The sequence below is a fragment of the Haemorhous mexicanus genome, chromosome 28 (assembly GCF_027477595.1).
Source record: "Haemorhous mexicanus isolate bHaeMex1 chromosome 28, bHaeMex1.pri, whole genome shotgun sequence".
Taxonomy (NCBI): Eukaryota; Metazoa; Chordata; class Aves; order Passeriformes; family Fringillidae; genus Haemorhous; species Haemorhous mexicanus.
In genome coordinates this window covers 5,366,873-5,394,805 of record NC_082368.1, presented here as the reverse complement: position 1 = coordinate 5,394,805, position 27,933 = coordinate 5,366,873, and the positions used below count along the sequence as shown (strand labels likewise).

Here is a 27,933-nt window from a genome sequence, read left to right as displayed (position 1 = left end):
CGGGGGTTGGGCTTGGGGGGTCCCCGATGGCCCCCAACACCCCCCTCCCCAGCCCCATCGAGCATCTTTGGGTCAATGGCGTCACCTCGTGGCCTTTGGGGGCAATGACACCGCGCCGTGACGTCATCGGTGTCACCGGGGGCGCGAGGGGCGGGGCCGGCGTGGGGACAGGGGTGGGGACAGGGGACAGGGATGGCGACAGGGATTGGGGACAGGGGGTGGCCACACGGGATGGGGACTGGGGATAGGGGATTGGGGCAGGGACTGGGGACAGGGATGGGGACAGGGGACAAAGGATGGGGACAGGGATTGGGGCAGGGATGGGGACACGGGACAGGGATTGGGGACAGGGGATGGCCACACGGGATGGGGACAGGGGATTGGGGCAGGGACTGGGGACAGGGATGGGGACAGGGGACAAAGGATGGGGACAGGGATTGGGGCAGGGATGGGGACACGGGACAGGGATTGGGGACAGGGGATGGCCACACGGGATGGGGACAGGGAGGGTCGCTGCCCGCGGTGTCGCTGCTGCCGTCACTCTTTCCAGCGCCGGTGACACGGCTCAGGGGCGCGGGGACACGGGGCGGGGGACACAGGACATCCTGCAGCCCCCCCCCAGGCCGGATTTCCCGGCACGGTGGGAGCGGCGCGGTGGCTCCCGGTGACCTTTGCCGGGGTCGGGACGGTGACAGCCACGGCGGCCACCCCCGGCAGGGAAGCGGCGATGCTGCCGTGTCCCCACGGCCACCGCGTCCCCTCCCTGTCCCCGCGGGGCGGGGCTGTCCCGGTGCTGCGCTCGGGGTCCCGATGTGACCTCCTGCCATGGGAGGGGGGGGGTCTCATCCCATAAAGGGTCCTAACTTGGGGGTCCCCCCTTTCCTGGGGGGGTCCCCATCCCATGGGGGAGGGGCGAGGCGAGGGGGATCCCATCCCAAAGAGGGGCCAGGTAGGGGGGTCCTCCCCCGGGGGGATCAGGGCGGGAAGAAGAGGGGGAATTGTCCCGCGGGGGTGTGGGGAGGGGACAGTGGGGGTGGGGGGCACACGGAGGGGTCTGGAAGGGGGCGGGGTCCGGCAGGGGGCGGGGTCCTGCAGGGGGAGGGGTCTGGGGTCTGCGGTCCCCCCGCGGGGCTGCCACTGCTGCCCCAGGTGCGCCCTCCCCTCCCTCCCCGCACACCTGCGCTCGCAGGTACCCGCGGTGCGCAGAGGGGTGCGCGGCTCCTTTAAGGGGCGTGTCCGGAAGCGCCGCGGCCCCGCCCCGGCCCCGCCCGGCCCCGCCCCCTCCCGCGCGCACCGGTCCCGGTGGGGCGGCAGGGCGGGTACGGCGGCCGGTGCGGGACATGGCCCTGCCGGGGCTGCTGCTCGGGCTCGGCCCGGTGCTGCTCGGAGCCGCCGCCGCCTTCAACCTGGACCGCACCTTCCCCGTGCTCAAGGAGGGCCCCGGCGGAGCCCTGTTCGGCTTCTCGGTAGCGCTGCACCGGGAGACGGAGCGGCGGGAGCGGAGCCTGTGAGCGCGGCCGGGGGGCGGGGGGCGAGCCCCGTGCGCTGCGGGAGAGCGAGGGGAGGCTCACCTGGGGTGGGGGGGTTTGGGACGGGGAAGAACGGGGAGGGGTCCCCCGGGAGGATCGGGGGGGGGTCTGCCGGTGGTTGGGACCCCCGTGAGGCGGAGGGGAGTGAGACAGCGCTTTACCTGTGGGCGGGGGCGTCCCCGTGTAGGTTGTGGGGGGGGGTCCACCGTGGCGGGCGGAGGCGTTGGGAGAGGTCCCCGTTAGGGTCGGGGTCGCCCGTGGGGTGGGGCAGAGCAGGGAGGGTCCCACGGTGGGGGTGAGGAACCCCCCCTTGGGATGGAGGTCCCGCGTGGGGTGGGGTCCCTGTGGCACGGAGGATCCCCCGGGAGTGTTGGGGGTCCCTGTGGGGGGGGGTCCCTGTTCTTGTCAGGGCGAAGTCCCGATCCCGCGCCGCCGCTGTGGGGGCGGGGCGCACCTGGAGGGGGGTGGGGGGGCCGGGAGAGGCGCGCCCGGGGCTCCGGGTGGGTGAGGGGGGGTCCCAGAGCCCAGCTGAGGGGGGTCCACGCTCCGCAGTTGTTCCTCGGGAGGGGGTCCCCTGCCCGTGGCTTTTCCGCGCCCCGCTATTGGCGGGGGTCCCATCGCTGGGGGTCCCACCCCGACCCCCCTCTTCATTCCCCGTGCGCTGAGCGCCCGCAGCGGGGTCCCGGTGACACCGGGGTGGGGGTCTGGCAGCAGTGTGGGAACACCCCGTGTCTCCCCGGGTGGGCTCGGAGCCCCTCCGCGGGGAGGGGGCGGAATCCTTCCCCAGCGGAGCGGTCCCGGCCGGCGCCGAGCCTCAGCGGGGCGGTGGCGGAGCCCCCGGCGCCCCCCGAGCTGCCGCCGGTGCCGGCGGGGCCCCGTGCCCGGGAACCTGTTGGACTGTGGTTCCTGCCGGGCAAAGCCCCAACAAAAGCCCTTTTCAGCCGGAGCAGCCCCCGTGCCGTCCCACCGCTGTCACTCGCTGTGTCCCCCGCTGTCCCCCCGCTCCACCGGCCCCCCTCCCGGTCCCCGGTCCCTCCCGGCCGGGAATTCCCGTCCGTGCCGGGAGAGGCTCCGCCGCAGGGGCCGGGCTGGCTTTGTCTCCCTCAAGGGCACGGCTTTTTGCTGGATCACCTTCTTGCGGCTCTCCCGGCTGCTGGGGGGAGTCCTTGGAGACCCCCGGGGTTCCCGGTTTTCCCGGGAGGGGTGGGGGGGGGCTGGCAACAGCTGCCGGTGCAGGCATGTGCCGCTCCGCATTCCAGGGATGCATTGGGGCCGTGGGATGAGGAGCTGCTGCCGCTCCCGTGCAGGAGGGAGCGGAGCCGTTCCCTGCGGAGCTCGGGGGGTGCGGCTCCCCCCTTGCCCTCGGGGACACCTGGGCCCCACCCGCGGCCGGGCCCTGCCCGTTCCGGTGGCACCGGAGCGGCCGTCGCGGGGGCACCGGGCGGGGGTCGCTGCTGGCACCGGCACGGATCCGTTCCTGTTTTCCCGGGGGGGTTTGGGGGGGGCTGTGACAGGGACGCGCCACCCCCACACCTGCGCCACGTGTCCCAGCGTGTCCCAGCGTGGTCCCGCGGGGCGCGGAGGCTCCGCCGGCTGCGGGGGAGCGGCTCCGCAGCCAGAACCCCCCCGGGCACTCGCGGCCCGTCCCCCGGGAGCCTCCGCCGCCCGTCCCCGTGGCGGGGCCGGGAGCAGCGCTGGGCTCTCTCTGTCCTTGGGGTGGCCCCAGTGCGGGGTGTCGGAGCCGCTCCGGGGTGGGGCCGGCGCAGGGGGGGCCCGGAGCCCCCCGGGGGTCGCAGCCGCGCCCCGGTGCCGGGTGAAGGCTGCGGTGCCCTCTGCTCGCAGGTGCAGGGTGGGGACAGGAAAGGGACACTTCCTGCCACCGTCATCCCCCGTCTGCGCGTGGGAGGGGGTGTCCCGTGCTTTTTTGGGGGGGCTGGCTCCAGCTGTGGCTGTCGGGACGGCGGTGGGACCGGAGGGATGCTCCGGGGCAGCGCCGGCACTCCCGAATTCCCGGGCGGGCGCTGGCGGGGGGCCAGGCGGGCACGGCGGGGCGGGGGCGATGCCGGTGCCCCCCGTTCCGCCCCCGCCGAGCTCTGCGCGCCCCGCGGAGCTGTGCCCATGCAAAGGTTTGTTTGCTCGCTCCTCCCCGGCCAGGTGAGCGCGGGCTGGGAGCGGAGCTCTTATCAGCGCTCCCGAGATTACCGAGCTCCCCGCGCCGCCCGCGGCCGGCCGCTCCCAACGGGAGCCGCTTGGGCTCGGTCCGGCCCGGGTGGGTTTGGAGGTCCCTGAGTGACCTGGGGGAGCTGAGGCATGGCAGATCCGTTCCGGGAAAGCTGAAGACCACCCCCCAAAATCTGCAGCCAGAGGGGAGGCAGCACCCACATCTGCAGCCCTGAGGGAACTGGGGCTCTGCCCGGGGCTCGGGGGTCTTTCCTGATTCCAGCTGGCTGGTGAGGAGAGCTCTCTCCTGGCTGCGTTCCCAGCTTTCCCTCCCCCCGGCCGGGCTTTTGCGGATTGCTGGAGCTGGCTGAGCTCCCCCTGCCTTGGCCCGAATCCGCCCGGGTCCTGCGGGGCTGCGGCTGCTCGGCAGGAGGAGGGGGACGGATGTGGGGCCGTCCGTCCATCCATCCATCCATCCATCCATCCATCCATCCATCCATCCATCCATCCATCCATCCATCCATCCATCCATCCCCCCAGGAGCCGTCTCCCCTCTCCCGGCTCCTTCCCAGAGGGGCCCCGCTGGATTTGCGTGCCCGGGGACCCCCATGACAAACCCAGCGGCACTGGGGAGGAACCGGGAGCGGGCCGGGACCCCTCCGCCTGCTCTTCCCCTCCCGTCACCCCCGGAGCGTGGTGGGAGATGGATGAGGAGCTCCCCCCACTGCCCAGCTGCTCTCTGGGGAGGGGGCTCTGGAGCTGGGGGGGTGGCACGACCCCCCCTCCCCGTTCCAGACCGTGCTGAGGTGGCCGGGTGGGATTCTCTGCCATCCTCTCCCACCCCAGGGGGGGGCCGCAGTTTGGGGTCCTGATGCCCGGACCTTCCACAGCCCCCCCTCCCAGCTGAGCCAGCGCTGGCAGGGAGCCCCCCCCTCGCTTCCATCCAACCCCCCCTCGCTTGCCAGGGCGGATTAGGACGGAGCACGGCCTCACATTCCTGCTTCCCTCCCGTCCCGGCCTCCCCCTCATGCCGCTCTTTGACCATCTCCAGCACAACCCCGGCTCCCCGTCCCCCCGGCCCAGTGGGACCAGCGCCACAAACTGGTCCCGGCCCCCCAGAATCCCAGCTCTGCTCCCCCGGGCAGCCGGGGACACGTACCCCTTGGCTCCCGCCCTGCTGGGGGCCGCCCCTGGGTGTCCCCCCCCTGCTCGGGAGGGCCCCGCGTCCCGCACTCCCCCTCTCCCAGGAGCAGAGCTGCGGGTGGGCTGCCGTGCCGTGCCGTGCCGGGAATCTTGGCCGGAGGCAGCGGCATGCCGGAGCTGCTTGCCTTGGGTGGGCTCCCGCCCCCCGGGACCCGCGGGGACGGCGGGGTCCGGCTGGGCTGGGACCACCGGGGGAGTCTGGGGGCAACCCCCCTCCCGGGGCTGCAGGTCCCGGTGCGGTTCGGGCTGTGGGGGCAGGACCCCCCCCCAGCTCTGAGTCACGGCAGCTGCCCTGAGTCACTTCCCCCCAGGTAAGAGGGGACAATGGTGCCCCTTGTGCCCCCCCTTGCAGCTGCGGGGGGCAGATTCCTTCGTAGCGAGCTGGCACCACCAGGAGCTATCCCCCCCCCCTTTCCCAGCTGCTCCCCCTTTCCGGCACCCCCATCCTGGCATTCCTGCGGGGAGCAGCCCCCCCGGACCCCCCTTTGGGGCGAACGGTGCCAAGCCCCCCCCCCCCACCTGCAGCCCCGGGCTGACTCAGCCGCCCCGGGGGGGTCCCGGCGTGCCGGGGCGGGGGCTGCCCGGGGCCCCGCATTCCTCCTGCGCCTGGGCTTTGAGTCAGAGCCCGGCCCGCCCGGACGTGCCCGCGCTGCGGGCCCCGCATTGCTCAGCTTCCCGGCACTCCCTGCCCGCGGGCGATGCCGCGGGGACGGCGGAGCTCGGCCCTGTCCTCGCTGGTGGCCCTGCTGAGGACGGGCCAGCTCGGTACACCAGTGCCCCGTGAGCAGCTCTGGGTGCCGTGTGCCCTCCGTGTCCTGGGTGCCATCTCCTGGGTGCCATGTCCCCTCTGTGTCCTGGGTGCCATGTCCCCTCCATGTCCTGGGTGCCGTGTCCTGAGTGCCGCGTCAACTTCATGTCCTATGTGCCATGTCCTGGATTCCATGTCCCCTCTGAGTCCTGGGTGTCCTGTGTGCCATGTCCTGGGTGCCGTGTCCCCTCTGTGTCCTGGGTGCCATGTCCTGGGTGCTGTGTCCTGGGTGCCGTGTCCCCACTGTGTCCTCTCCGTGTCCTGAGTGCCATGTCCTGGATTCCATGTCCCCTCTGAGTCCTGGGTGTCCTGTGTGCCATGTCCTGGGTGCCGTGTCCCCTTCATGTCCTGGGTGCCATGTCCTGAGTGCTGTGTCCCCTCCATGACCTGGGTGCTGTGTCCCCACCATGTCCTGGGTGCCATGTCCTGGGTGCCATGTCCCCTCCTTGTCCTGGATGTCCTGGATGCCATTTCCTGGGTGCTGTGTCCCCCCCATGTCCTGGGTGCTGTGTCCTGGGTGCCATGTCCTGGGTGCTGTGTCCCCTCCGTGTCCTGGGTGCCATGTCCTGGGTGCAGTGTCCCCTCCATGTCCTGGGTGCCATGTTCTGGGTGCTGTGTCCTGGGTGCCATGTCCCCACTGTGTCCCCTCCATGTCCTGGGTGCCGTGTCGCCTCCGTGTCCTGGGTGCTGTGTCCCCCTCCATGTCCTGGGTGCCACGTCCTGGGTGCCTTGTCCCCACTGTGTTCCCTCCATGTCCTGGATGCCATGTCCTGGGTGCCGTGTCCCCTCCGTGTCCTGGGTGCTGTGTCCCCCTCCATGTCCTGGGTGCCATGTCCTGGGTGCCGTGTCCCCTCCGTGTCCTGGGTGCCGTGTCCCCCCTGTGTCCCGCCTGCCAGAGGGAGGCACTTCCTCCCCCAGCCCGGCCACCTCCACGCCATTGTCCCGGTGCTCCCGGAGGACTTCCCTGCGGAAAGGCTGGCCCTTCCGGAGCCCTCCGGCCGTGCCAGTCCCCATGCCGGGCCCACGGGGCCTTGCCTGGGGTCCCTGGCATCTTCCTTTGGGGTGGGGGATCCCTTCAGCATCACCTGGAGGGGCTGGGGGCACATCCAACCCGGAATGTCCCCCCATGGCACTGCCCTTCCTGGGGGAGGTCACCCCTGGGAGGCGCTGCCTGTCCTGGGACAGATCCGTGCTAGCCGAGCCACTCCGGGGTGAGGGGTGTCTGTCCTGGGCAAGGGGTGTCTGTCTGGAATGAGGGGTGTTTGTCCCCCATGAGGGGTGTCTGTCCTGGTTGAGGGGTGTTTGTCCTGGATGAGGGGTGTTTGTCTGGGATGGGGATGTGTCCATGCCAGATGAGGGGTGTCTGTCCCGGATGAGAAGCGTCTGTCCTGGATGAGGGGAGTTTGTCCCACATGAGGAGTGTCTGTTCAGGGTGAGGGGTGTCTGTCCCGGATGAGGAGTGTCTGTCCCGAATGAGGGGTGTTTATCCAGGATCAGGGGTGTTTGTCCAGGGTGAGGGGTGTCTGTCCTGGATGAGAGGTGTTTGTCTGGGATGGGGGTGTGTCCATGCCAGATGAGGGGTGTTTGTCCCCCATGAGGGGTGTCCATCCCGGATAAGGGGTGTTTGTCCCACATGAGGGGTGTCTGTCCCAGCTGCCCTCGCCGCTCCCGGGGCTGTGTCCATTCCCCGTCCCGCATTCCCCGTCCCGCATTCCCTGGCACGGCCGCTCGGCGCTGTCGGCCGGACACGCCGCAGCTGCCGGGGCTGCGGAGGGATCAAAGCCCGGCCGGGAAGGGCCGGGGGTGTTTGCAGGGACGGGCCCCTCCGGGGCTGCCCTGGGGGTGCAGGGCGGCCCCTCCCTCTTGTTTTCCCCCCAGCTCAGCGAGGTTTGGGGGAGGGGGGTGTCACTGTGACCCGTCTTCCCACCCCCCATGCACGGGGATGGGGGTTCAGCCATGGGATGGGGTCTGGGAAGGAGTCAGGGAGAAGTGACTCTGTCAGTCTGTCCCTGAGGCCGTTTGGGGTCCCTGTGTCACCTTCCAGCTCTGGACATGGGGCCGACCTCGTTATTTGGGGGTGTCAGGGTGTGACAAACTCTGGGGAAGCAGCTCCAGTGTCCCCCAAGTGTCCCCTCCCCAGGGCACCCACCCGGCTCCGCACCCCAAAATGAGTAGGAGGGGTTTGGGGGGTTGGACCTGCTCCCCCCATCAGCCACCCACGTGCCCCCTTTGTGCCACCCACGTGCCCCCTTTGTGCCCCCCAGGCTGCTGGTGGGGGCTCCCCAGGACGCGGAGCCGGTGAACGGGACACGGACGGGCGCCGTGTACGCCTGTCCCCTGAGTGCCACCACCCGCGACTGCCAGCGCCTGGCCATCGAGCTCAAGGGTGGGTGACCCCCCCCCCGGGGTGTGTGACAACCCCAAAACCCCCCAGGATGGGGGGACCCCCTCTCAGGCTGGCTGTTCCCCCGCAGATGAGCCGGACAAGGCCATCATCGAGGACATGTGGCTGGGGGTGACAGTGGCCAGCCAGCGGCAGCCACCAGGGAGGGTCCTGGTGAGTGGGGGGCAGCGAGGGGCTTTGCACGCCCAGATCCCAGATCCTCGCACACCCAGATCCTTGCACACCCAGATCCTTGCACACCTGGATCCTGGTTCTTTACACACATACACCTTTGGGGTGTCCCTGCAGCTTTGGGGTGTCCCCTGAACCTCATTTTCCCTGCTGTCCCCAGGCCTGTGCCCACCGCTACACGCGGGTGCTGTGGCTGTCCCTGAGCTGTCCCTGAGCTGTCCCTGAGCTGTCCCTGAGCTGTCCCTGTCTGTCCCCGCTGTCCCCAGGCCTGTGCCCACCGCTACACGCGGGTGCTGTGGCTGTCCCCTGAGCTGTCCCTGAGCTGTCCCTGTCTGTCCCTGGTCAGTCCCTGAGCTGTCCCTGAGCTGTCCCTGAGCTGTCCCTGAGCTGTCCCTGAGCTGTCCCCGCTGTCCCCAGGCCTGTGCCCACCGCTACACGCGGGTGCTGTGGCTGTCCCCTGAGCTGTCCCCTGAGCTGTCCCCTGAGCTGTCCCCTGAGCTGTCCCTGTCTGTCCCTGTCTGTCCCTGAGCTGTCCCCTGTCTGTCCCTGAGCTGTCCCTGGTCAGTCCCTGAGCTGTCCCTGAGCTGTCCCTGAGCTGTCCCTGTCTGTCCCCGCTGTCCCCAGGCCTGTGCCCACCGCTACACGCGGGTGCTGTGGCTGTCCCTGAGCTGTCCCTGAGCTGTCCCTGAGCTGTCCCTGTCTGTCCCCGCTATCCCCAGGCCTGTGCCCACCGCTACACGCGGGTGCTGTGGCTGTCCCCTGTCTGTCCCTGGTCAGTCCCTGAGCTGTCCCTGTCTGTCCCTGTCTGTCCCCGCTGTCCCCAGGCCTGTGCCCACCGCTACACGCGGGTGCTGTGGTCAGTCCCTGAGCTGTCCCCTGTCTGTCCCTGAGCTGTCCCTGGTCAGTCCCTGAGCTGTCCCTGTCTGTCCCCGCTGTCCCCAGGCCTGTGCCCACCGCTACACGCGGGTGATGTGGCTGTCCCCTGAGCTGTCCCTGGTCAGTCCCTGAGCTGTCCCTGAGCTGTCCCCGCTGTCCCCAGGCCTGTGCCCACCGCTACACGCGGGTGCTGTGGTCGGGGGCGGAGGCTCAGCGCCGCATGGTCGGGCGCTGCTACGTGCGTGGCAATGACCTGCGCCTGGACCTGGGGGACGAGTGGCAGACGTACCACAACGAGATGTGCAACGCCAACACCGACACCGACGAGACTGGCATGTGCCAGATGGGCACCAGCGCCGGCTTCAGCGCCAACATCATCTACTTCGGGGCGCCCGGCGCCTACAACTGGCAGGGTGAGGGTCCTGGGGGGGACAGGGGGGACCTGCCACCCCTGGGGTCACCCCTTTGGGCACCCCTTTTCGTGGGGGTTCCCCTTACCTTGGGGGACACTTCCTTCCCTAGGGGGTCTGTGCCCCCTGGGACCCCCATGGGACCCCATTCCCGTGGTGCCCATGCCCCTGTGGGACCCCCCAGCCCCTCTCTGAGGTGCCCATGCCCCTGTGGGACCCCCAGCCCCTCTCTGAGGTGCCCATGCCCCTGTGGGACCCCCAGCCCCTCTCTGAGGTGCCCATGCCCCTGTGGGACCCCAGCCCCTCCCCAAGGTGCCCATGCCCCTGTGGTACCCCCATGGGACCCCTTCCCCAAGTTTCCCATGCCCCTGTGGGACCCCCCAGCCTCTCCCCGAGGTGCCCGTGCCCCTGTGGGACCCCCAGCCCCTCCCCAAGGTGCCCACGCCCCTGTGGGACCCCAGCCCCTCCCCAAGGTGCCCATGCCCCTGTGGTACCCCCATGGGACCCCTTCCCCAAGTTTCCCATGCCCCTGTGGGACCCCAGCCTCTCCCCGCGGTGCCCGTGCCCCTGTGGGACCCCCAGCCCCTCTCTGAGGTGCCCATGCCCCTGTGGGACCCCCCAGCCCCTCCCCAATGTGCCCATGACCCTGTGGGACCCCCAGCCCCTCTCTGAGGTGCCCATGCCCCTGTGGGACCCCCCAGCCCCTCCCCAATGTGCCCATGCCCCTGTGGGACCCCAGCCCCTCCCCAAGTTTCCCATGCCCCTGTGGGACCCCCCAGCCCCTCCCCAATGTGCCCATGACCCTGTGGGACCCCCCAGCCCCTCTCTGAGGTGCCCATGCCCCTGTGGGACCCCCCAGCCCCTCTCTGAGATGCCCATGCCCCTGTGGGACCCCCAGCCTCTCCCCGAGGTGCCCGTGCCCCTGTGGGACCCCCAGCCCCTCCCCAAGGTGCCCATGCCCCTGTGGTACCCCCATGGGACCCCTTCCCCAAGTTTCCCATGCCCCTGTGGGACCCCCCAGCCTCTCCCCGAGGTGCCCATGCCCCTGTGGGACCCCCCAGCCCCTCCCTGCGGTGCCCACGCCCCTGTGGTACCCCCATGGGACCCCTTCCCCAAGTTTCCCATGCCCCTGTGGGACCCCCCTGCCTCTCCCCAAGTTTCCCAAGCCCCTGTGGGACCCCCCAGCCCCTCTCTGAGGTACCCATGCCCCCGTGAGACCCCCCAGTGCTGAGGGGTGAGCCCCCTCCCCACTGCAGGCACCGATTACATGCTGCAGAGGGAGACCTGGGACCTGCACGACTTCTCCTACCCCAACAAGAGGAACGGCAACACCTACATAGGTGGGGGGACCCCCGGGGGGCTTTGGGGGGAGGAGGAGGAGGAGCTTTGGAGGGGATGGGTGTAAAGGGGTGCGGGGGGCTCGGGGAGGCTTGAAGACCCCCCTGGCATGGTGAGGCTGGGGGGGGCAGGGTGACATTGGGGTGACACGGAGGGAGGAGATGGGAGGAGGGGGAGCTTTGGGGGCTGTGAGTTTTGGGCGTGGATGTTAAAGGCACGAGGGACACTTGGGGACACTTGAGGACACTTGGGAGCACTTGGGGACACTTGGGGACACTGAGGGAGGGTGTGACCCATTCTGAGATACCCTGGGCTGGCGGGTGGGATTTGTGGGGTGCGGGGGGCTCGGGGAGGCTTGAAGACCCCCCTGGCATGGTGACATTGGGGTGACACGGAGGGAGATGGGGGAGGAGGAGCTTTGGGGGCTGTGAGTTTTGGGCGTGGATGTTAAAGGCACGAGGGACACTTGGGGACACTTGGGGACACTTGAGGACACTTGGGAGCACTTGGGGACACTTGGGGACACTGAGGGAGGGTGTGACCCATTCCAAGATACCCGGGGCTGGCGGGTGGGATTTGTGGGGTGCGGGGGGCTCGGGGAGGCTTGAAGACCCCCTCGGCATGGTGACATTGGGGTGACACGGAGGGAGAAGGGGGGAGGAGGAGCTTTGGGGGCTGTGAGTTTTGGGCGTGGATGTTAAAGGCACGAGGGACACTTGGGGACACTGAGGGACACTGAGGGAGGGTGTGACCCATTCCAAGATACCCGGGGCTGGCGGGTGGGATTTGTGGGGTATGGGGGGCTCAGGGAGGCTTGAAGACCCCCTCGGCCTGGTGACATTGGGGTGACACGGAGGGAGATGGGGGGAGGGGGAGCTTTGGGGGCTGTGAGTTTTGGGCATGGATGTTAAAGGCACGAGGGACACTTGGGGACACTTGGGAGCACTTAGGGAGGGTGTGACCCATTCCGAGATACCCGCGGCTGGCGGGTGGGATTTGCGGGGTGCGGGGGGCTCGGCGAGGACACCAGGGCACCTGAGGGTCCCCCCGTGCCCTCCCTGACGCGGTGCCCGCAGGGTACACGGCCGAGGTGGGCAGCGCGGTGCTGCAGCGGGACGCGGTGACGCTGGTGACGGGCGCGCCGCGGTACCGGCACACCGGCGCCGTGCTGCTGCTGAGCCGCGGCGCCCGGCAGACGCTGAACCGGAGCCTGCTGCTCCCCGGGCCGCAGGTGGGCTCCTACTTCGGCAGCGCCCTCGCCCTGGCTGACCTCAACAACGATGGGTGAGGGGCTGCGACCCCCCGGCTGCGGGACCCCCCGGCTGCGGGGCGGGGCTCACCTGGGGCTGCCTGAAGGTCACCTGGGCTGGGATCTGTCCGCTCCTGAGGGTGGGGGGTCTTACTAAGGGTGTCCTGAAGCTCAGGTGGGCTTGGAGCCCAAAGTTCCCAGGGGTGGGGGTCTCACCTGGAGCACCCTGCAGTTCCTCAGGGTGGGGGTCTCACCTGGAGCACCCTGCAGCTCCTGAGGGTGGGGGTCTCACTTGGAGCACCCTGCAGCTGGGTGGGGGTCTCACCTGGAGCACCCTGCAGCTGGGTGGGGGTCTCACCTGGAGCACCCTGCAGCTGGGTGGGGGTCTCACCTGGAGCACCCTGCAGCTCCCAGGGTTGGGGGTCTCACCTGGAGCACCCTGCAGCTCCCCTGGGATCTGTGTGTGTCCCAGCTCTGGGCTGGGGAGGTTTTTTTGGGGGGTAGTCCCACTTTCACACCTCTGGGGGGTCCCCCCCACTCCAGGTGTGTGGGGTGGGGGCCATGTCACAGCCCCAGCCCCGAGCACCCCGCTGTCCCCCCCCACAGGTGGCAGGACCTGGTGGTGGGGGCCCCCTACTACTTCGAGCGGAAGCAGGAGGTGGGGGGCGCGGTGTTCGTGTACATGAATGAGGCTGGGGGCTTCCAGCAGCTCCCCAGCCTGGTCCTCACCGGGCCCAGCTACTCCGGCTTCGGCTTTGCCCTGGCCAGCATCGGGGACATCAACCAGGACGGGTTCCAGGGTGAGTGGCCGGGGACACCTCGGTGGGGAGCTGTTTTTTTGGGGGGGGATCAGGAAAGGAGGGGGCCTGGGGGGGTCTCTGGAGGTGTTTGGGGTGAAGAGGAGGAGATGGGGGATAGGTTGGAGGTCCTGGTTGTCCCATTATGGCTTCTGTCCATCTCTCCCTCCCTCCTGTGCTGTGGGGTCTCACAGGAAGGGGGGACCCCACACGTGGCCGGGGTGGAGCTGGAGTTTGGGGTCCCAGGGAGAGCCCTGGGGGGCTGACCCTGCTCTTGTCCCCCCAGATATTGCTGTGGGGGCTCCTTTCGAGGGGCCTGGCAAGGTCTACATCTACCACAGCAGCGCCGAGGGGCTGCGGGACCGACCCCGGCAGGTAACGGCCCCGGGGAGCCCTGAGCGGGCCAGGGCCTGGATCCCTCGCCAGGACCAGGCCTTTGGACACCCCCCGAGACCCCCACCCCCCCTGCAGGGCACTGGGTGAGACCCCCCTGCCCCCCAAACCCAGGTGATCAGCGGGGCAGAGCTGGGCCCCACCCAGATAAAAACCTTCGGGTACTCGCTGAGCGGGGGGCTGGACATGGACGGGAATTCCTACCCAGACCTGCTGGTGGGCAGCCTGAGCGAGCGAGTGGTCCTGCTCAGGTACAGCAATGGGGACAGGGGACAGGTGTCCTGCCACCCCTGGGGTGGGCACGGAGCAGGGGGGCTCAGCCAACCCCAATCCCTGCCCAGAGCCCGTCCTGTCATCAACATCCTGGACAAGACCTTCACGGTGACCCCCAGCAAGGTGGACCCTGCCCAGTGCACGCCCAAGTCCTGGTGAGTCCCCGGTGTCCCCGGTGTCCCCGTGGCTGCTGGTGGCACTCCTGGCTCGGCTCACGGCCCCTTTGTCCCCCCAGCATGACGGTGACACTGTGCTTCTCCTACAACCAGAGCGCGGGGGACCCCAGCTACAGCGAGAGGATCAGTGAGTGGGGGGTGCTGGGAGGGTGGGGGGACATGGGACACGTTGTGGGGGGTGTTGGACAACTTGTGGTGTCCCCCAGCCCTGCAGTACACGCTGGAGGCTGACAAGGACCGGCACCCGCCCAGGGTCAGGTTCTCAGGGTCCCAATCTGCCACCTACACCGGGGACTTCTCCATGCCTGACACCCGCTGCCAGTCCCAGGAGCTCCTGCTGCTGGTGAGCATCCGTCCCTCCATCCTTGCCTCCATCCATCATCCATCCATCCATCATCCATCCATCCATCCATCCATCCATCCATCCATCCATCCATCCATCATCCATCCATCATCCATCCATCCATCATCCATCCATCCATCATCCATCCATCCATCCATCCATCCATCCATCATCCATCCATCATCCATCCATCCATCATCCATCCATCCATCATCCATCCATCCATCCATCCATCCATCCATCATCCATCCATCATCCATCCATCCATCATCCATCCATCCATCATCCATCCATCCATCATCCATCCATCCATCCATCCATCCATCCATCATCCATCCATCCATCCATCCATCCATCCCTCCATCCATCCATCCATCCCTCATCCATCCCTCATCCCTCCATCCCTCCCTCCATCCCTCCATCCATCCCTCCATCCATCCCTCCATCCATCCCTCCATCCATCCATCCATCCATCCATCATCCATCCATCCATCCATCATCCATCCATCCATCATCCATCCATCATCCATCCATCCATCCATCCATCCATCCATCCATCCATCCATCATCCATCCATCCCTCCATCCATCCATCCATCCATCCATCCATCCATCATCCATCCATCCATCCATCCATCCATCCATCCATCCATCCATCCATCCATCATCCATCCATCCATCCATCCATCCATCCATCATGCCAACCTCAGCCGTGGCTGGAGCTGAGCTGGGGGCCAGGGAGGGATCTGTGTGTGCTTCCCCCCCGCAGGACAACGTCCGGGACAAGCTGCACCCCATCGTGCTCTCCATGAACTACTCCCTGCTGGAGAGGCCCAGAACCTTCCAGCTGGGCCCCCACTCCCTGGACGCCTTCCCCGTGCTCAACCAGGACCAGTCCCACGAGAACGAGACCAAGGTGTGCCGTGTGGTGGTGGGGGGACACTCTGGGGTGCCACTGGCGTGGCAGGGACTCAGGGGACATCCCTGTCCCTGCAGATCGAGTTCCAGAAGGAATGTGGCTCCGACAACCAGTGCTACAGCAACCTCCAGCTGCGGAGCAGCTTCGTCACCGAGCAGAACCAGCCTCTGCCCAGGTGACAGTGATGTCCCCTGGGGGTGTCCCCTTGTCCCCTGGGGGTGTCCCCGTGCCACGGGGGCGCTGACCCCGCTGTGCACGCGCAGGGTGAACGGCAGCCAGGTGCTGCAGTACAGCCGGGACGTGCGCAAGCTGCACCTGAGCATCAACATCACCAACGTGCCCTCGGCGCCCTGGAACGGCGAGGACGCCCACGAGGCCCTGCTGAACGTCACCGTGCCCCCCAGCCTGCTGCCCTCCTCCGTCCGCCCGGTACGGGGGGCACCCCGGGGCCCCGAGTCCCACCGGGTGTTCCTCAGGGTGTTCCTGACCCTCTTGTCCCCTCCAGAGCGGAGCCTGCACCTTTGGGGAGACGGTGCTGTGCGAGCTGGGAAACCCCTTCAAGAGGAACCAGAGGGTGAGAGCCGCCCCCCCAGCTGCCCCCCGACCCTTCCTGGGGGGCTCAGCAGGGCTGAGCTGCTCCCCATGCCCCCCCCTGTGCAGGCAGAGCTGACCATCACCTTCGAAGCCATCGGGATCATGCTGGACACGCGGGAGGTGGAGGTGTGGCTGGACCTGTCCACGTGAGTGGGAGGGGCGGGACGGGGGCGGGGATGGTCCCGGTGGGACGGGGGAGATGCCGATCCCGGTGCCCCATCCCGGTGCCCCCGGCAGGCAGAGCACCCAGGAGGATCTGCAGCCCGTGCTGGCCAAGCTGCTGGTGGATTACAGCATCCAGTCCTCGCTGAGCATGTGAGTGTCCCCTGCACCCTCTCTGTGTCCCCTGCACCCTCTCTGTGTCCCCTGCACCCTGTGTCCCCTCCATTCCCCCCACCTGAGACTGGCTGTGCCAGCCCTCCGTGCCCCAGGAAGGGGACAGCAATGGGATGTCCCCTGTGCCCCTCATGCCGTTCCCGTCCCCCCATCCCGTTCCCAGAGCCTCCTCCCACATCCAGTCCTACTTCAGCGGGACCGTGGTGGGCGAGTCGGCCATGAAACAGGAGCAGGACGTGGGCAGCCCTCTCACCTTCGACTTCCAGGTGAGCTGGGCGTGGCGGCGCCGGAGGGAAGCGGATTTGGGAATGCCGGAGGGAAGCGGATTTGGGAATGCTGGAGGAAGGCGGATTTGGGAATGGGGGAGGGAGGCGGATTTGGGAATGTCGGAGGGAAGCGGATTTGGGAATGTCGGACTCCACCTCCCGCCCTGCCCGCAGGTGACCACCAAAGGCGAGTCCCTGGGCACGCTGGGCACCATCCTGCTGGGGTTTGAGTGGCCCTACGAGATCCCCAACGGCAAATGGCTCCTCTACCCCACCGAGATCCTGGTGAACGGCAACGACACGTGTCACCCCCCCGGGGGGCTCATCAACCCCCTCAACCTCACCGTGAGTGGTGCCCTCAGGGAGGTGCCCCTGCCGCACCGCGGGGGTCCTTCAGCCCCCCGGCACAGCCCGGGCTCTGATGAGGGTCGTTTCCCCCCCTCAGCTCCTGCAGGACCAGGCTCCATCCCGGCGGAGGCGGGAGCTGGAGCCCCCCGAGCCGGGCGAGCCCCCGGTCACCTTGGCCACCGGCCGGCGCCCGAGGTCCGAGGCGGTGCTGGTGAGTGGGGTCGGGCGGCGCATCCCCTGTCCCGGGTCACTGTCCCCGCTGCTCCCTGGCACCGGGGCGGTGCTTTGGGCTGCCCTGACCTGCCCGTGTCCCCAGAGCTGCTCGGCGGGCACGGCGCGCTGCGTGTGGTTCGAGTGTCCCCTGCTGCACACGCAGCTCCCCTCCAGCTTCAGCCTCCGCGCCCGCGTCTGGAACAGCACCTTCATCGAGGTCAGTCCCATCCAGGGGCTGCGGGCTCAGGGCTGCCTGAGCCCTGGGGGGGTGTTAAACAGGGCTCCGGTTCTGCCAGGGCTCAGCTCAGGAGCTGGCAGCCCCCCCCGTGTGTCCCTGCTGTCACCTGCGTCCCTGATGCGTCCGTGTGTCACCCATCATCTGTGTCCATGTCATCCTCCATGTCCTCCTCATCCATGTCCCCATCATCATCCACGTGCTGTCCTCTGTGTGTCCCATCCCTGTCCCTCAGCCTGTCCCCCTGTCCCCAGGAGTTCCGGGACTTTGACCGTGTGAAGGTGGCGGGCACGGCCACGCTGTTCCTGCGCTCGCAGGTGCCCACCATCACCATGAGGAACCACACGGTGCGGGTGAGCCACGCCAGGGCCCTTACTGGGACACACTGGGGGGGACTGGGGCCTCTGGAGCCCCCAGCCCCAACCAGGCCCTTCCCACCCCCCCCAGTTCTCCGTGGACGTGGACTCGGAGCTGCAGGAGGAGCAGCCGGCCGAGATCGCGCTCTGGCTGGTGCTGGTGTCGGTGGCAGCCGGGCTGCTGCTGCTGGGGCTCATCATCCTCCTCCTCTGGAAGGTGAGGGGGGTCCCAAATCCCCTTCCCAGGTTGGAGGGGGTGCAGGAGCCGTGCTGAGAAACGATGGGCTCGTGTCACCCGTGGCCGCCTCCCCCCTGCCTGGTGAGGGGTGCAAGGGACTCGTGGCTGGAAGATTGTCCCCTCGGCTGGAAGGTGCCCCCCCGTGGGTGGCAGGTGTCCCCCAGGTGGGTGGTGCCCTCCCGGGAGGAAGATTCCTGGCTGGAGAGGGATGAGGAAGAGGAGCAGAGACATTCCCAACGTGTCTTGGGGTGCAAAATATTTTAGGGTGTGCGCCCATAGCGGGGCTGGACCTCCTTTCCTGTGGCTGCAAGGATTGGGGGCCACCCCCAGGCCCCTGGGGGCACCCCCAGCTTCTTGAAGCCCCCCCTCTTTTACCCAGGAGGGGTCGCTGGGTCTGCAGGACCCCCCACCCTGCAGCATCCCTGTGGGGCATCCCCCTGCCCCTCTCCCCCCACCTGCCGGGGGGTGCCCAGGACCCGCCCCCAGCCCCTGTCCCCACCCCCTGACCCTGTCCCCTTCCCTGCAGTGCGGGTTCTTCCGGCGGGCCAACACCCGGGCCATGTACGAGGCCAAGGGGCAGAAGGCGGAGATGAGGATCCAGCCGTCGGAAACCGAGCGGCTCACGGACGACTACTAACGGGGGGCACCCCCCGTGCCCCCCCGGGCGCCGCGGGTCCTGCCTGGTAATGCCCCGTGGGGCCGGGCTGCAGCGGCATCTTCCTCCTCTTCAGCCTCCTCTCCTCTTCCTCTGTCCCGCAGGGTCCCTCAGGGCTCCGCGGGCTCTCCGAGCGGCTCCAGGATCGCTGCTCCCTTTGCTCTGCTCTTCGCCGCCTCGGGGGTCTCTGTCCCTGTCGCTGACCCTCTCGGGCCCCTCACTGACCCCCTGTCCCCTCTGTGTCCCCCTCGCAGTGTGACTTCTTCCAGCGGACCCGCTACTACCGGATCATGCCCAAGTACCACGCGGTGCGGATCCGGCAGGAGCAGCGCTACCAGCCCGGGGGGCTCCTGCCCCGCCGCCGCCGCAAGAAGCTCTGGGTGACCAAGTGGCAGGAGCCGGACAAGTACTACTGACCCCCTGCCCCCGCCCGGGCCCCTGCCAGGGGGGCTCTGACTTTGCACAAGCGCATCTCTCCCTGCCCCTGCCCCTCGGACGCGGCCGCCGCCGGCCTTGGCTCCCGCAGCCCCTCCCGGTTCTCCCTGGGGGTCCCGCAGCCCGTCCCGGTTCTCCCGGGGGGTCCCGCAGCCCCTCCCGGTTCTCCCGGGGGGCTCCCGCAGCCCCTCCCGGTTCGCCCGAGGGGTCCCGCAGCCCCTCCCGGTTCTCCCGGGGGGCTCCCGCAGCCCGTCCCGGCTCTCCCGGGGGCTTCCGCAGCCCGTCCCGGCTCTCCCGGGGGGCTCCCGCAGCCCCTCCCAGTTCTCCCGGGGGCTCCCGCAGCCCGGCCCGGTTCTCCCGGGGGGCTCCCGCAGCCCCTCCCGGTTCTCCCGGGGGGCTCTTGCACGCTCGTGCCTTGCAGGCTTGTGGGGGCGACCCCCCAGATGTGCCCCCCTCCCGCTCCCCGAAGTGCTGCTGGCCTCACCGAGTGCCTTCCCCCCCCTCTCCGCGCAGACACTCCGCTCGCCACCTCCATGTCGCTGTCCTTTGTCCCTGTCCCTTGTCCCCAGCCACCCTGGGACACGTCCCGGCCCCTGGGGACACGTCCCTGCAGGCCGGGACACGCTCGCCCCCCTCCCCTCGGCAATGGGTGCGGGACCCCTCTGCTTTCCTCCGGGGGAGGGGGGCTGGGGTAGCTCGTTCCCTCCTGCACCCCCTCCCCACCCCAAACCCCGCGGGGGTCTCCTCCTCCTCACCGCAGACCCCATGGGGGTCTCCCCTCCCGACCCCAGACCCTCCTGCTGTTCTCGCAGCTTTGCCCTGGGTGGGTGGGGGGGTGCAGCGCTTCAAGCCGTGTCCCCCCCATCCCATCCCCGCCCCGGGGGTCCCTGTCCCGCCCCGCGGGGTTAAATTATTCCGTGTTTCGGTGTTTCGGTGTCGAGTCCCGGCGTCCGGTCGGTACCGGGGGCGGCTGGGGAGGGGGTCCCGCACCCCCAGCCCCCACCCGGCCCCCAAACCCCCCCCTCCTTCCTCGCCGGGGCCCAATAAAGCCTCGCTCTGGGATTTGTAACCTTTTGTCCCCTCCGTGCCGTGGCTGCAGGGTTGGGGGGGGGGGGGTGGGCTGCGGTTTGGGGGCTTTTGGGGCAAAAAGAGGACTGGGGGGGGGATGATGTACCCAGGGCGCAGAGGGTGATGGGAGGGTGATGCGGGGATTGGGGTGGGCTCAGAGCGCCCCAAAAATTTCGGGAAAGGCTCAAACCCCCCCAAAACGCCCCGAGATGGGGTCTGGGACCCCCCAGGGGCTGATGGGAGTCCCGGTTATGCAAATCAGCGCCGGTGCGTCAGCGAGGGGCGGGGTTAGCCGCGGGAGGGGCGGGACCGAAAGCAGAGCGGGCGCTGATTGGCCGCGAGGCGGGCGGTGATTGACAGCGGGGAGGGCAGCATCAACTTCCGTGAGGGGCGTGGCTCGTGGTGATTGACAGTGGGGCGGGCAGCACCGACTCGACTGAGGGGCGTGGCTTGGGGTGATTGACAGCGGGGCTTGCCCAGCGGTGAAGCCAGATTGGCAAAGGGGAGGGGCGGGGTTTGCTGCATAACAGGTGCTTATTGGTCGGGGTTGCTTGATTGACGGCGGGTGTGTTGTTTGCGCGCGGCGCGGCGGGGGCGGGGCCGGGGCCGGGCCCGGGGGGCTTGAGGGGGTCGGGGGGCGCTGAGGGGACCCTGAGGGGACCCTGAGGGGACCCTGAGGGGACAGCGGAGCCATGCGGCTGCTGCGGTGCCTCGGGAAGCGCGCGGCGCTGGCCGGCGTCCCCACCTACATCGAGCACTTCAGCAAGTTCTCGCCGTCGCCGCTCTCCATGAAGCAGTTTCTGGACTTCGGTAAATAAAGGAAACCACCCCCTCATCTCCTCCCGAGCGCGACCCCGGCCCAGCGCCCCCGGACCCCCACCCTGCTCCGGCACGGGGACACCCGGTGTGGGGGCGGTGCTTGGGGGAGGGAGCTCCGTGCACGCCCCCGGGAATTCCCGACCCCCTGCCCGGGAATTCCTTCACACACCCCCCCGGGAATTCCTGCCCACCTCCCCACCCCGTAAATCTGGGGGCTCTGGGGGCTGCCCCCCTCCCCCACCTCAGTGAGTGTGTGGGCCCGGCTAACCCTGACCCCCCAAATATCCCGTTGTTATTGGGGGTGAGGGGATTTAACAGCACCCCCCGGGTGAATAAGTGGGGTTGGAACGTTGTTTCCTCATAGACCCCTTTTGGGGGCGTCCTCTCTGCCCCCAGACCCCCTCATCTGGGACCCATCCTGACCCCCTCCAGTAGATACCCCCTGAGAGGGACCCCTGCCCCCCCAGAGTGGGCAACTGGGACCCCCCAGTCCTCTCCAGTGTCCCCGGGGGGGGGGGTGTCCCCATGGCTGTCACCCAGCCTGGCCCTCTCTTGTCCCCTGCTCCCCAGACAGGGGCTGGGGGCTGCACCCCGGCATCCCCCCTGTCCCCCCAGCTCCATCCCAGTGTCCCTTGTCCCCAGGGATCTGCCCCTCCAGGCCTTTGGGGTCAGCTGTGCCCCCCCCCCCCTGCACAGCTCCTGGTTGGGGACCCCTCTCTGTGACCCTGGGGACCCCTGGGCCTGCTCTGGGTCCTGGTGCTGGACCAGCTCCTTCTCCCCTCCCAGCTGCACCCGGGGGTCTCCCAGCCCCAATTTGGGCAGTTCTGGGTGGCACTGGGCACCCAGCCTGTCCTCCCCAGTGGGCTGAGCCCTGTCCCCCACCATCCCTCCCTGTCCCCTGCAATGTCCCCCAGTGTCCCTCAGCCAAGCAGGACCTGCTGCTGTCCCATCCCCACTGCCAGAGGGTTGGCTCTGGGGGGGCTCACCCGTGTCCCCCCGTGTCCCCCCGTGTCCCCAGGCTCCAGCAATGCCTGTGAGAAGACGTCGTTCGCCTTCCTGCGCCAGGAGCTGCCCGTGCGCCTCTCCAACATCATGAAGGAGATCAACCTGCTCCCGGACCGGGTGCTGCGCACGCCCTCCGTGCAGCTGGTGCAGAGCTGGTCAGTGTGGCCCTTGGGGACACGGGGACACTGCCACGGGGCTGCTGGCACTGCCACCCCCACTCCTGGGCAGCTGGCGCTGCTGGCACCCGGCTGGGGCCTGCTGCTGGGGGTGCCACCACTGCCACTCGCCTGGGGTCCCACTGCCACAGGTCCCCTCGTTGTCACCCTCCTGGGTCCCCTGCACAGCTCGCGTTGTCACCACAGTTCCTATCACTGCCAGGGGAGTTCTGCTGTCACCTCGGGTGCCACCACCACCGTGTGTCCCACACTGTCACCAGCTGTCCTCCTCTGCTGGCACGGGGGGGGGGACACAGGGAAGGGTGACAGACAGGGCACTCCCCAGCTGGTGCCACCCCCTGGGTGACATGGGCTGCACGTCCTTTGGGGACACTCCTGTGCCAGAGGGGTGTCCCCAGTCAGCAGTGGGACACCAGTGCCACCTGCTCCCTGAAGGGGCCGGGCCACAGGATGTCCCTGTCCTGGGTGGGTCTGAGTGTCCCTTTAAGTGCCATGTCCCCATGGCGGTGCCAGCAGCGTGACCCTTCTCTTGGCCACCACGTGACATGTTGTTTGTCCAGTGTCCTGGGCCACTGCCAACAGGATCTGGCCGTGCCAGGGGGTCAGGCCATGCCAGGGGGTCCGGCTGTGCCACCCCCCATCACAGCCCCAACCCCATCAGAGGGGCCGTGTCCCCAGGTGTCCCCAAGTGCCAGCAGTGCGGTGGGACAGTGACCCCTGGTTGAGCAGATTTTGGGGTGTGGGCCTGGGCTGAGGGGTGCTGGCCCTGCGTGGTATCACCTGGGCTGTCCTCTCTGTCTGGGGGTGCCAGCTGTGGGATGCCCGTGTCCCCCCAGGTACGTGCAGAGCCTGCTGGACATCATGGAATTCCACGACAGGGACCCCGAGGACCAAACCACGCTGGGACAGTGAGTCGGGAGGTGATGGCGTGGCCTTGTCCCCATTCCCGGGGTGTCACCTCCTCCCAGACCCGTGCTGGTGCCACCCAGGGTCACCCCAAAGTGCCCCCACTCCAGTGCCACCAGAGCCAGCTCCGGGTTTTCCAGCACCCCCAGCTCCTGGGGAATCCCGGCCTGGATCGTGGCTGTGCCCGGAGCGGGTGTCCCCAGCGCTGTCCCTGTCCCCAGGTTCACCAACGCGCTGGTGACAATCCGGAACCGGCACAACGACGTTGTCCCCACCATGGCGCAGGGGGTGATCGAGTACAAGGAGACGTACGGGGACGACCCCGTGTCCAACCAGAACATCCAGTACTTCCTGGACCGCTTCTACCTGAGCCGCATCTCCATCCGCATGCTCATCAACCAGCACAGTGAGGGGCTGGGGGGCCTGCCCGCCCTGGGGGTCCCCAGAACCCCCCGAGTGTCCCCAGGGGTCTGTGCTGAGGGACCCCGCCAACCCTAGGGGTCTGTCCAAGGGGTCCCCACCAACCCCAGGGGTCTGTCCCGAGGGACCTCCCAACCCCAGGGAGCTCCCCAAGGTTCTTCCTGCCCTGAGGGTCCCCACCAGCCCTAGGGGTCTGTCCAAGGGGTCCCCACCAGCCCCAGGGGTCTGTCCAAGGGGTCCCTACCAACCCCAGGGATCTGTCCAAGGGGTCCCCACCAACCCCAGGGGTCTGTCCCGAGGGACCTCCCAACCCCAGGGAGCTCCCCAAGGTTCTTCCTGCCCTGAGGGTCCCCACCAGCCCCAGGGGTCTGTCCAAGGGGTCCCCACCAGCCCCAGGGGCCTCTCCCAGGGGTCCCCACCAACCCCAGGGGTCTGTCCAAGGGGTCCCCACCAACCCCAGGGGTCTGTCCCAAGGGTCCTCTCAGCCCCAGGGGTCTGTCCTGAGTGTCCCCATCATGACTGGGTGTCCCCAGAGTGTCCCCACAACCCCAGGGGTCTGTCCTGAGGGTCCTCACCAACCCCATGGATCCTGTCTTGGGCATCTCCCTGGTGTCAAATGTTTCCCCCCAGAGCCCCCCGGTGCCCTGGGGGTGTCCCTGGGGTGCCCCCAGCTCGTTGTCCCCTCCCCAGCCCTGCTCTTCGATGGCAGCACCAACCCCGCACACCCCAAGCACATCGGGAGCATCGACCCCCACTGCAACGTGGCCAACGTGGTGAGAGGTTGGTGGGGTCTGGGGGGGTCGGGGGTCCCATCCCACGGTATCTGGGAACAGTTTGGGGGGGTGGGGTTAGCTTGAAAGCCCCCCCCGGCACCACTGGTGTCACAGGTTTGGGGTGGCCTCAGCCACACTGTCCCCTGAGCTGTGCAGTCGCTGCAGGAGACCCCAGGAACGCCCTGGGTCTGTGGGAATGGGAATTTTTGGGGGTGGGGGGACCCCAAAGGCTGCCCCTGTTGGTCCTGGGGGGTGCTGAGCCCTCTGTCCCCCCTTTGCCAGACGCCTACAACATGGCCAAGCTGCTGTGTGACAAATACTACATGGCCTCACCTGAGCTGGAGATCGAGGAGGTCAACGGTGAGGGGACAGCAGGGCTCAGGGGACAATGGCAGTGAGGGGACAGGGGGCTGAAGGGACAGGGGGCTGAGGGGACAGCAGGGGCCCGGGCAGGGGGATCGTGGGTGGCTCCTTTGGGGTTGGGGGTTCTCAGGTGGCTCCTTTGGGGTTGGGGATTTCTGTGTGGCTCGTTCTGGGTTGAGGGTCCCTATTTCAGGGGTCTCAGCTCCTTTAGGTTTGGGGTCCCTGTGACAGGGGATACTTGGCTTGTCTAGGTTTGGGGGTCCCTGGGGTGGGGGGTTTCTCAGGTGATCCATTTAGGGCTGGGGCAGGTTTAGGGTCAGGATTGTCCCCACCAATCCCAGTGTCCCCCTCCCCCCTCAGCCTGCAACTCGGAGCAGCCCGTGAGCATCGTCTACGTCCCGTCCCACCTGTACCACATGCTCTTCGAGCTCTTCAAGGTAGCCCAGCCCTTTGGGGGGGTCTGGGGGGGCTGTGGGGGACCCCCTGACCCCCCCCGGGGCTCTGTGTCCCCAGAATGCCATGAGAGCCACGGTGGAGAGCCACGAGAACAGCCCCCGGCTGCCGGCCATCAGGGTGATGGTGGCCCTGGGCCAGGAGGACCTGTCCATCCGGGTGAGGGACCCCAGCCCTGTCCTGGGGGTGTTTGGGGACCTGTCCATCCGGGTGAGGGACCCCAGCCCACCCTGGGGGTGTGTTTGGGGACCTGTCCATCCGGGTGAGGGACCCCAGCCCACCCTGGGGGGGTGTGGGGACCTGTCCATCCGGGTGAGGGACCCCAGACCACCCTGGGGGGGTGTTTGGGGACCTGTCCATCCGGGTGAGGGACCCCAGCCCACCCTGGGGGGGTGTTTGGGGACCTGTCCATCCGGGTGAGGGACCCCAGCCCACCCTGGGGGTGTTTGGGGACCTGTCCATCCGGGTGAGGGACCCCAGCCCACCCTGGGGGGGTCTTTGGGGACCTGTCCATCCGGGTGAGGGACCCCAGCCCACCCTGGGGGGGTCTTTGGGGACCTGTCCATCCGGGTGAGGGACCCCAGCCCACCCTGGGGGGGTCTTTGGGGACCTGTCCATCCGGGTGAGGGACCCCAGCCCATCCTGGGGGCTGTGGGGACCTGTCCATCCGGGTGAGGGACCCCAGCCCACCGTAGGGGTGTTTGGGGACCTGTCCATCTGGGTGAGGGACCCCAGCCCACCCTGGGGGGGTGTATGGGGACCTGTCCATCCGGGTGAGGGACCCCAGCCCACCCTGGGAGGGTGTTTGGGGACCTGTCCATCCGGGTGAGGGACCCCAGCCCACCCTGGGGGGGTGTTTGGGGACCTGTCCATCCGGGTGAGGGACCCCAGCCCACCCTGGGGGGGTGTTTGGGGACCTGTCCATCCGGGTGAGGGACCCCAGCCCACCCTGGGGGGGTGTTTGGGGACCTGTCCATCTGGGTGAGGGACCCCAGCCCATCCTGGGGGTGTTTGGGGACCTGTCCATCCGGGTGAGGGACCCCAGCCCTGTCCTGGCAGGGTGTGGGGACTGTCCATCCGGGTGAGGGACCCCAGCCCACCCTGGGGGATGGGGTATGTGGGGAGGGGGGACAGGAGCGGGGTTGTCACCTGCTGTGGTGTCCCCAGATGAGTGACAGGGGCATGGGGGTGCCCCTGAGGAAGATCGAGCGGCTCTTCAGCTACATGTACTCGACAGCCCCCACCCCCCAGCTGGGCTCTGGGGGGGCCCCCCTGGTACGTGACCCCTCCCCAGGGGTGGGCGGCCTCGTGGGGAGGGGGGGGCTGCAGCTGAGGGGGGCATTTGAGGGGACCTGGAGTGGCAGGGGGTGCTTTGGGGGTGGCAAGGGGAGGTTTGGGGGTGGCTGGAGTGGCCTGGGAGTGTTTTGGGGGGTGATTGAGGTGGGCTGGAGTGGCACGGGGAGGTTTGGGCTTGGCCTGGCACCTTTTGGGGACGTTTAGGCCACCATGGGGACATTTAGTGGCATGGGGGGTGCTTGGAAGTGGCACGGGGACATTTTGGTAGGATTGGGTGTGATGTGGGGGACCTTAGAGGTGGAATGGGGACACTTTGGGGTGGAATGGGGACACATGGGGTGGCATGGGGGCACACAGGGGTGGCAGTGGGATCCTTTATGGTGGCATGGGGATGCATGGGGGTGGCATGGGGACACATGGGGGTGGCATGGGGACCCTTTATGGTGGCAGGGGGACCCTTTATGGTGGCATGGGGACACATTGGGGTGGCATGGGGACACATGGGGGTGGCAGTGGGATCCTTTATGGTGGCATGGGGACACATGGGGGTGACATGGGGACCCTTTATGGTGGCATGGGGACACATGAGGGTGGCATGGGCACACTTTGGGGTGGCATGGGGACACATGAGGGTGGCATGGGGACACTTTGGGGTGGCATGGGGACCCTTTATGGTGGCATGGGGATCCTTTGGGGTGGCATGGGGACACATTGGGATGGCAGTGGGACACATTGGGGTGGCATGGGGACCCTTTATGGTGGCACAGGGACACTTTGGGGTGGCTCTGTGTCCCTGTGGCCATTCTGGGGCCCTTTGACGGTGCCACCATGACCACTGGCAGTGCCAGGGACACTCCTGGCGTTTCTTAAGGCACTGTGGGGAGGCCGGGGGTGCCCTGGGGGTGCTCCCCCAGCCCTGGGGACCCCCCACCCCAATTCCCTGCCACCCCCAGGCTGGCTTTGGCTACGGGCTGCCCATCTCCCGCCTCTACGCCAAGTACTTCCAGGGGGACCTGCAGCTCTTCTCCATGGAGGGCTTCGGCACCGACGCCGTCATCTACCTGAAGGTGGGTGCCTGTCCTCAGGTCCGCCCCGGGGGGGGGGGCTCGGGACCCCCGCTGAGCCCCCTGTGCCCCCCAGGCGCTGTCCACGGACTCGGTGGAGCGGCTGCCCGTGTACAACAAGTCGGCCTGGCGGCACTACCAGGCCAGCCAGGAGGCCGGGGACTGGTGCGTGCCCAGCACCGAGCCCAAGAACACCTCCACCTACCGCGTGCCCTGAGCCCCCCCCGGACCCCCCCAGCGGGCACCGGGACCCCTCAGCCCCAGCCACGAGGAGTCCCCGAGTGCCCCGGGGGGTGGTTGGCATCCCGGTTCTTTGGGCTCTTTGGGAAGTGCAGGGCGTGGGCGTGTCCTGGTGTCCCCGCCTTGGTGGCACTTAGGGATGGAGCTGGGGGGGTTGGAGCAGTGCCTGTTGTTCCCACAGTGACCCCCGAAGTTCCCACCCGCCCCAGGGTGTCCCCATCCCAGCAAGGGACTGGTCCTGTCCCAGTAGGACCAGTAGCACTTCCCTGCACCCACGGCCCTGATGGGGTGGGGGGACCTGAGCCCCCCCTCCCTCCCTCCCCCACCATGTTCCTGTCCCTGCTCCCCTCCTGTTGTTGCACTACTGAGCTGTCCCCACGCCCCCACTTGCTGTGACCTGTTCAACCCCCTCCTCCCATTCCCCAATTTCCCCCCTAACCCCCCAGACCCCTCCCCACTGTCAATAAATTGGATGTTAACTGAACCCCTGTGGTGGTTTGGGGTCCTGGTGCCTCAGTTTACCCCCTCCAGCCTTGGAAGGAGGCTAAGGCTTCAGTCCCTGGGTGGCACTTGAGGACAGGGGGGCTGGGGACCTGCTCTGTACCCCCAGTCAGGTGACACTGGTC

General features: G+C 68.3%; 2 protein-coding genes across 3 annotated transcripts; both read left to right on the top strand.

The window, feature by feature from the left end:
• Positions 1–1,281: 1,281 nt before the first annotated feature.
• ITGA3 (integrin subunit alpha 3) lies at positions 1,282–19,793 on the top strand. Of its 2 annotated transcripts, XM_059869364.1 has the most exons (26): positions 1,283–1,507; positions 7,965–8,086; positions 8,175–8,257; positions 9,315–9,564; positions 10,818–10,901; positions 11,976–12,183; positions 12,755–12,948; positions 13,232–13,320; positions 13,453–13,589; positions 13,680–13,766; positions 13,847–13,914; positions 13,994–14,130; positions 14,899–15,045; positions 15,126–15,223; positions 15,312–15,477; positions 15,554–15,622; positions 15,709–15,788; positions 15,880–15,957; positions 16,142–16,244; positions 16,419–16,589; positions 16,690–16,803; positions 16,909–17,022; positions 17,295–17,393; positions 17,488–17,613; positions 18,161–18,317; positions 18,544–18,671. In XM_059869364.1, exons 1-25 carry the CDS (start codon positions 1,341–1,343, stop codon positions 18,269–18,271), a joined length of 3,102 nt encoding a protein of 1,033 aa, XP_059725347.1. In that variant the 5' UTR covers positions 1,283–1,340; the 3' UTR covers positions 18,272–18,317; positions 18,544–18,671. The 2 variants fall into 2 exon arrangements, with proteins under 2 accessions (XP_059725348.1, XP_059725347.1); XM_059869365.1 differs by lacking the exon at positions 18,161–18,317 and having other exon boundaries at positions 1,282–1,507; positions 18,544–19,793.
• Positions 19,794–20,417: 624 nt separating this feature from the next.
• PDK2 (pyruvate dehydrogenase kinase 2) lies at positions 20,418–27,791 on the top strand. Its single transcript, XM_059869232.1, has 11 exons — positions 20,418–20,602; positions 21,630–21,771; positions 22,629–22,700; positions 22,920–23,104; positions 23,809–23,898; positions 24,174–24,251; positions 24,615–24,691; positions 24,768–24,866; positions 25,875–25,982; positions 26,957–27,070; positions 27,144–27,791. Exons 1-11 carry the CDS (start codon positions 20,485–20,487, stop codon positions 27,282–27,284), a joined length of 1,224 nt encoding a protein of 407 aa, XP_059725215.1. The 5' UTR covers positions 20,418–20,484; the 3' UTR covers positions 27,285–27,791.
• Positions 27,792–27,933: the final 142 nt, after the last annotated feature.

What these genes read in the sequence shown, in the direction of transcription:
- PDK2 (XM_059869232.1), top strand. Translation starts at nt 20,485, where the DNA reads ATGCGGCTGCTGCGGTGCCTCGGGAAGCGCGCGGCGCTGGCCGGCGTC. An exon ending in GCTCTGGGGGGGCCCCCCTG is followed by an intron (nt 25,983 to 26,956) that starts GTACGTGACCCC and finishes TGCCACCCCCAG; the next exon opens with GCTGGCTTTGGCTACGGGCT. An exon ending in ACGCCGTCATCTACCTGAAG is followed by an intron (nt 27,071 to 27,143) that starts GTGGGTGCCTGT and finishes TGTGCCCCCCAG; the next exon opens with GCGCTGTCCACGGACTCGGT.
- ITGA3 (XM_059869365.1), top strand. Translation starts at nt 1,341, where the DNA reads ATGGCCCTGCCGGGGCTGCTGCTCGGGCTCGGCCCGGTGCTGCTCGGA. An exon ending in CAACCAGGACGGGTTCCAGG is followed by an intron (nt 12,949 to 13,231) that starts GTGAGTGGCCGG and finishes TTGTCCCCCCAG; the next exon opens with ATATTGCTGTGGGGGCTCCT. An exon ending in CAGAACCAGCCTCTGCCCAG is followed by an intron (nt 15,224 to 15,311) that starts GTGACAGTGATG and finishes GTGCACGCGCAG; the next exon opens with GGTGAACGGCAGCCAGGTGC.